A 7500-nucleotide genomic window follows, 5' to 3' on the forward strand; every position below is an offset into this window, starting at 1 on the left:
GAGTGTGTGTGTGAGAGAGAGACAGAGAAAGACAGAGAGACAGTCAGAGAGAAAAGGGGGAGACAGGGAGAGAGATTGGACGGGCGCAATAGCCGAGTGGTTACAGCGTTGGACTGTCAATCTGAGGGTCCCGGGTTCGAATCACGGTGACGGCGCCTGGTGGGTTAAGGGTGGAGATTTTTACGATCCCCCAAGTCAACATATGTGCAGACCTGCTAGTGCCTGAACCCCCTTCGTGTGTATATGCAAGCAGAAGATCAAATACGCACGTTAAAGATCCTGTAATCTATGTCAGCGTTCGGTGGGTCATGGAAACAAGAACATACCCAGCATGCACACCCCCGAAAGCGGAGTATGGCTGCCTACATGGCGGGGTAATAATGGTCATACACGTAAAATCCCACTCGTGTGCATACGAGTGAACGTGGAAGTTGCAGCCCACGAACGCAGAAGAAGAAGAAGAGGATGGCAGAGAGAGAAAATGTGTGAGTGAGAGACAGAACTCAGAACTCAGAACTCAAAACGTTTTTCATTCAAGGATTCATATTTTTAGACATTGCCCATTCTTTCAATCTGTTCTTGTTAATCTACATCAGTTACAATAATACATATGTATTTCATGGGAAGGGGAGAAAGAGAAGAAAAAACGAAACAGAAAAAAATCCTGCAGAAGGGATTTAAAAGAACACACACACACACACACACACACACACACACACACACACACACACACATTTAAAGGATGAGAGAGGGAGAAAGAGAGAGAGAGAGAAATCAGCCAACAACAGAAGAATTTTCAGCTTTGTTGCTCAAAAAAGTTCGTAATATCCGTGCGCCTGCTTGCTTGCTTGCTTGCTTGCTTTTTTTTTTTTTTTTTTTTTTTTTTAAGGAAATCGTGACGGCTGAAAAGTCAGTGCATTCAGTCTAACCCCGTCAACTGTGCTTCAGGATTTAGATTTCCCCATTCTGTCTCAGTCTCTGTGACCCCAATCTCTCTCTCTCTCTCTCTCTCTCTCTCTCTCTCTCTCTCTGTCAGTGTGTGTGTGTGACCCACCTCTTTCTCTCTCTCTGCCGATCTCTCTCTGTGTCGGTGTCTGTCTGTCTGTGTCTGTCTGTCTCTCTCTCTGTCTCTCTGTCTCTCTCTCTCTCCTCAGGCGCTGAAAAACAACGCAACGCTATTGCGAAGCCTGTGAAAAAAAATGAAAAAAAATCAGTAAAAAGCAAGTTGCTGACAGCTATTTATGGCAGAAACACAAGGAGAAGACGGGGGAAGATAATTGATTGAGAATAAGGTGTTTGTAAGTCAACCAAGGTTCCGGGTTCTCTCTCTCTCTCTCTCTCTCTCTCTCTCTCTCTCTCTCTCTCCCTCCCTCTCTCTCTCTGTGTGTGTGTGTGTGTGTGTGTGTGTGTGTGTGTGTGTGTGTGTGGTGTTTATTTAAGTCCTTTTTCCTTTTCGCCGAAATTGGATGTGATCGTTTTTCTTGTGGCGATCATTGTCGATCTCTCCTGATTTTCCTCTTTTTATTTATTTATTTTTCATGGGGAGGTGTGTGTGTGGTGTGTGTGTGGGGGGGGGGGAGGGGGGGGTGAGGGGATGTGTGTGGGGGGCTAAGGGGGTGGGGGGGGGGGTGAGGTTGGACGTCGGTGGGGGTCTTTTCTTTATGAAAAGAAAAAAAAACCAAAAAACAAACACGAACCCTACCCATTAGACACGCTAGCCCACTTGGAAAAATGAACATAGGAATAGTTTTTTCCTTGAACCTCTGTCTGTATAGTATGGATTGAGAATAATTATTCGAAAATGCAAAGATCTACCCCCTGAAATAGTATTGGTATGAGGTGCAATAAACAGCTGAAGAAGTATACAAAAAAATAAAGTCGACAGGGGGGTACCCGTTATGCCGCCGACCCGTTATGCCGCTATCCCGCTTTATTCCCTTTCGCTTTTCATCACATGCGCGTGAAAAGTGATATATGACAGTAGCAGTTTTCACAAATGACGTATATTATGATGTAAACACTGAATGACACTAAAGCTCGCCATTTAGAGGCGGGCTCGTGCAAATGCAAACTAAATGATAAAAAATATGTATTCAGGACAAATGTAATACTTTCAATTTTCTACATTTTTAATGAGAAACAAAACCAATAACAAGCAAAAAGAAAAAAGTGTGCTAGAAACGAATTTTAAAGGAAAGTTTCTTGTACAGATCATTTCTCCACTAGTATCTATAGCCCAAAACAAGGAAATGGCGGAAACAATCTTCCAATGTACTGCAAATGTAAAATGCCCTGGTACCGAAAGGGAATAAAATCATATTACCGCAGACCCATTGTCAAACAATCTCTCTCTCTCTCTCTCTCTCTCTCTCTCTCTCTCTCTCTCTCACACACACACACATACCCAATCACACTCAAAAAGAAATAAAAGATCATAACAACCAATGTTTGTCCCAAACAAACTTTTTTGTGACAAAAGACAATCCGTAAACGGGTCGGCACAACGGGTCGGCGGCACAACGATACGCTCCCAGTCGACATATTATGAATGTTTTTTTAGGGTTTTTTGTTGTTGTTTTTTCCATTCTTTATTCCCCCTTTCTTCCCAGTTTCTTTGAATGTGACTGTTAGGAACTGTTTACTGTGTTTCCGTTTCTTCTGTTTCCATGTCAACTGCTTTCAGGGCAGATTTAAAGGTTAACCATTTTCCATATTTTTCTTTTATTTTGTTTTTATCTTATTCATCGATTTGTTTTAATAGGTGTGGCATACTTTGACACCTTCATAATCTTTGGCGTTGGAAAAGCGGTGACATTTTACTGGATAAACAATAACAAAACACAAAAAAAAATACAAATAAAAAAAGATTGGATGATATAGTGTTTCTGACAACAGCAGTAAAAGTAGGGCATGTCATATGTAAGGTCGAACACCACCTTGTGACTCGGCTCTGTGCCTTTATGTCAGTGCGAACAGGTACATGGTAATACACAACATGCAACAAACAGATACATGGTAATACACAACATACAACAAACAGATACATGGTAATACACAGCATACAACAAACAGATACATGGTAATACACAGCATACAGCAAACAGATACATGGTAATACACAGCATACAGGAAACAAACAGATACATGGTAATACACAACATACAACAAACAGATACATGGTAATACACAGCATACAGCAAACAGATACATGGTAATACACAGCATACAGCAAACAGATACATGGAAATACACAGCATACAGCAAACAGATACATGGTAATACACAACTTACAACAAACAAACAGATACATGGTAATACACAACATACAACAAACAGATACATGGTAATACACAACATACAACAAACAGATACATGGTAATACACAACATACAGCAAACAGATACATGGTAATACACAGCATACAACAAACAGATACATGGTAATACACAACATACAGCAAACAGATACATGGTAATACACAACATACAACAAACAGATACAGGAATACACAACTTACAACAAACAGATACATGGTAATACACAGCATACAGCAAACAGATACATAGTAATACACAACTTACAACAAACAGATACATGGTAATACACAACATACAACAAACAGATACATGGTAATACACAGCATACAGCAAACAAACAGATACATGGTAATACACAGCATACAACAAACAAACAGATACATGGTAATACACAGCATACAGCAAACAGATACGTGGTAATACACAACTTACAACAAACAGCTACATGGAAATACACAGCATATAACAAAAAGATACATGGTAATACACAACATACAACAAACAGATACATGGTAATACACAACATACAACAAACAGATACAGGAATACACAACATACAACAAACAGATACATGGTAATACACAGCATACAGCAAACAGATACATGGTAATACACAACATACAACAAACAGATACAGGAATACACAACTTACAACAAACAGATACATGGTAATACACAGCATACAACAAACAAACCAGCAGATACATGGGAGGGAGAGGGGGAGGGTGATAAACAAACCCTAATCAACTAACTGTCCCCGCTATTTTCCCCCGTCACCACGTAGACGTACATGTTGCTTCGCAAAGGACCAACAACTGTTCCAGCGATGGGCGGGTCACGTATTGTGTATTGTGTGACGTGGTGCATGCAACGCTATCCAATTTCTTTCTCTCTCTCTCTCTCTCTCTCTCTCTCTCTCTGTATACACGCAACCGGACCCCCACCACCAACCCGGGCAGCCAAAAATAGCCCTCAAAATAGCCCTCCCCCTGATAAACTCTATTCTTCTGCCAGCTGCCAAAACCTTGTAACCCGATCCCGCGGAGACTGGCAAATCCAAAACGGTGTTGGCAGCAACAGACACGATTTCCTGTGGCTGGCATCAAATGTGACATTCAGCGCAACGCGTAAGCTTATTGACATTTCAGCACTTGCTGGGGTGAAGGGAGGAGGGGTGGCGAGGTGGGTGGGGGTGGGGAGGAGCTGCAGGGAGGGGTGGTGGGGTGGTTGGGTGAGGAGGGGATCGGGAGCTTTCACAAACTGTCGCTGCAGCAGTTAGCTTGTCGATGGGAAAACGAGGGCAGCATTTTGACGTGTGTGGAAGGTGATAAATAATGATGCTGAAAAAAACAAAAAAAAACTTGTGAAACGAGAGAGTGACACAGTAGAGATAGGCGGGGAAGGTTGATGCGGATGGTTCGTGCGGGAATTTATGCTGAGACTGTCGTTCGGGCAATAAGGTAGGGGGACGTAGGTGTGTGTGTGGATAATTCTGCCCGGGGAATGTGTGCCGTGTGCATCGTTTGAAACATGCACAGCATGATATCGCTCCTTTTCTGTTAAAAAAAAAAAAAAAAAAAAAAAATTAATCCTGCATTCCGAGCAAACTGTTGGTTTGAACTGGTGCATGACAGTTCTGTTTCTTTGACCGTGCACGAGTCATCAAGTGAGATCTTCAAAAATCTAACGCCATTAAGAAAACGAACGTCAGTAAAAATGATCTTTCGCGTTATAAACCCAGCCATTGTGTTTTCGTGTCAACACTAAAAAGGGTTTTTGTCGATAGGCGTGAGTGGATGTAATATGTGTATTAGAATTAGTTTTTGTTGTTGTGGTGGTGGTTGTTTTTAGGGGGCAGTTGTCATGTTGTTGTTGCTGTTTACTGGTGGTTGTTTTTTTCTCTCTTTTTTTTCTTTTCTTTAAATATTAAAGTTGGTTTTTGTTGTTGTTGTTGTTTTTAGGTGGCAATTGTTATGTTGTTGTTGTTGCTGATTACTGTTGTTTCCTTGGTCTGTCGTTGTGGTTGCCCTGTCTGTCGTTGTGGTTGCCCTGTCTGTTGCCCTGTCTGTCGTTGTGGTTGCCCTGTCTGTTGCCCTGTCTGTCGTTGTGGTTGCCCTGTCTGTTGTTGTGGTTGCCCTGTCTGTTGTTGTGGTTGCCCTGTCTGTCGTTGTTGTTGTGGTTGCCCTGTCTGTCGTTGTGGTTGCCCTGTCTGTTGTTGTGGTTGCCCTGTCTGTTGCCCTGTCTGTTGCCCTGTCTGTCGTTGTGGTTGCCCTGTCTGTTGCCCTGTCTGTTGTCCTGTCTGTTGTTGTGGTTGCCCTGTCTGTCGTTGTGGTTGCCCTGTCTGTTGCCCTGTCTGTTGCCCTGTCTGTCGTTGTGGTTGCCCTGTCTGTTGCCCTGTCTGTTGTTGTGGTTGCCCTGTCTGTTGCCCTGTCTGTTGTTGTGGTTGCCCTGTCTGTCGTTGTGGTTGCCCTGTCTGTTGCCCTGTCTGTCGTTGTGGTTGCCCTGTCTGTTGTTGTGGTTGCCCTGTCTGTTGCCCTGTCTGTTGCCCTGTCTGTTGTTGTGGTTGCCCTGTCTGTCGTTGTGTCCAGTGACTGACAGTCTGATACGTGTGTCCCACAGGTTGGTCCACTCTGTCCGGAGGACCAGGAGTCACGAAAAAGGGCGACAGACGTGACTGACTGTCCCGACCACCAGTTCCAGTGAAGTCTTTGCTTTTTCTCCATCAACTTCTGGAGAGAAAAGAAAAAACAAACAAAACATACAGTTCGACAGAAAAGCGTCAGCAAGAATTCTGTCTTCTTCTCCATGCACTTGTAACTTTTTTTTCTCTTTTTCCTCAGTGACGTGTCTCAGAAGAAGACAACGACAGAGGAGAATAGAAAAAAGGTTTGGGGGGAAGGGAAAAAAAACAACCTTTTGCAAGGATTCTAACTTCTCCATGCACTGGTATCTCAGAAGGAGACGGAGAAGGGGAAAAAGCATCAGCAAGGATTCTGTTTTCTCCATGCACTGGTAAATTTTTTTTCTTTTTCTTTTTTTTTAAAGTAATTAAATATCTCAGCATAAGACGACGGAGAAGCAGAAGGAGAGGGGGAGGAGGAGGTTTCTCTGTCCAGCAGCCTGGAAATGACGTCATCCCCACTGACGACGTCATGGAGTCCTGTCACGACGGTAGCGTCCCTGCAGTCCAGCGTGTCGGTTCCTTCTGACGCTGACCCGACCTGGGCACCCGGAGGAGGTGGGGTCGGTGCCCGTCTGGCCGCGCACCGTGCTGCAGACCCCTACGACGATGACCCCAACTCCCCTGGCGGCATGAGCAGCGTGCGGACAGCTCTGGACTGTGGCGTGCTCCCCGTCCTGTCCTTGCTAGGCATCGTGGGCAACAGTCTGTGCGCGCTGGTCTTCGTCAGGCAGCGCTACCGCACGGTGGCCAAGCCTCTGCTGCTGGCCTTCCTCGTGTCGGACATCCTCTTCCTCCTGGCCACGCTGCTGGTCAGCCTGCCCTGCCTGGTGAGCAAGGTCGGGGACGAGGAGGAGGGGAGGACGCTGCACTTGTACATGCTGCCGCAGGTGGACGTCTTCCGTGACGTCAGCAGCCGAGTGACGGTGATGCTGACGTTGGCTATTGGCGTGGAGCGGTGCGTGGCGGTGACGCGGCCCCTCAAGCTGCGCGGGGTGTGCAGCATCCCCAGGACCCGCTCCGCCGTGCTGCTGGTCTTCCTGCTCGTGCTGGCCCTCAAGGCGCCGGCCTTCTTCCGCTACGACGTCACGCGCCGCCCATCCTCCGCCGACAACGAGAACGTCACCGCGGTGCAGCTCCACCGGACTCGCTTCTACGTGGAGAACACCAACGCTCTAGAGTTCTACCTGGACTACTTCCTCCTCGTCATCCTCCAAGGCCTCCCGCTGCTCTCCGTCGCCGTCTGCTTCGTCATCGTGCTGGTCAGCCTCAAGCGGAAGCTGCAGTGCGCCTACCCGAAGACCGTGGCCCAGTTCGGGGCCTTCGCCCGCGCGCGGGGCGGCAAGGGGCGGGACAGGTACACTGAGAAGGAGCACGCCGACCTGGTGTTGGAGGAGAGGAAGCTGACTCGGGCTCTTCTCGCCGTCCTCCTCTTGTGCGTCCTGTCCGAGCTGCCTTACCTGGTGACGGAGGCCATGCACGTGATGAGGCCCGAGGACCAAT

The 7500-nt window shown here is 46.2% G+C and overlaps 1 protein-coding gene across 3 annotated transcripts in view; it reads left to right on the plus strand.

Annotated features, from left to right (window-relative positions):
- LOC143291894 (FMRFamide receptor-like) overlaps nt 1-7500 on the plus strand; it is a 36411-nt gene that overhangs the window by 28589 nt on the left and 322 nt on the right. For 2 of the 3 annotated variants that reach the window (XM_076602034.1, XM_076602032.1), the window contains exon 2: nt 5937-7500. This exon is cut by the window's right edge and continues 322 nt beyond it. In XM_076602034.1, the coding sequence (XP_076458149.1) occupies nt 6444-7500 (1057 nt within the window). In that variant the 5' untranslated portion in view covers nt 5937-6443. Of the gene's footprint in view, nt 1-4336; nt 4445-5936 lie in introns of those variants that run through there. The other variant, XM_076602033.1, reaches the window with a different exon arrangement.

The sequence above is a fragment of the Babylonia areolata genome, chromosome 18 (genome assembly GCF_041734735.1).
Source record: "Babylonia areolata isolate BAREFJ2019XMU chromosome 18, ASM4173473v1, whole genome shotgun sequence".
Lineage (NCBI taxonomy): Eukaryota > Metazoa > Mollusca > Gastropoda > Neogastropoda > Buccinidae > Babylonia > Babylonia areolata.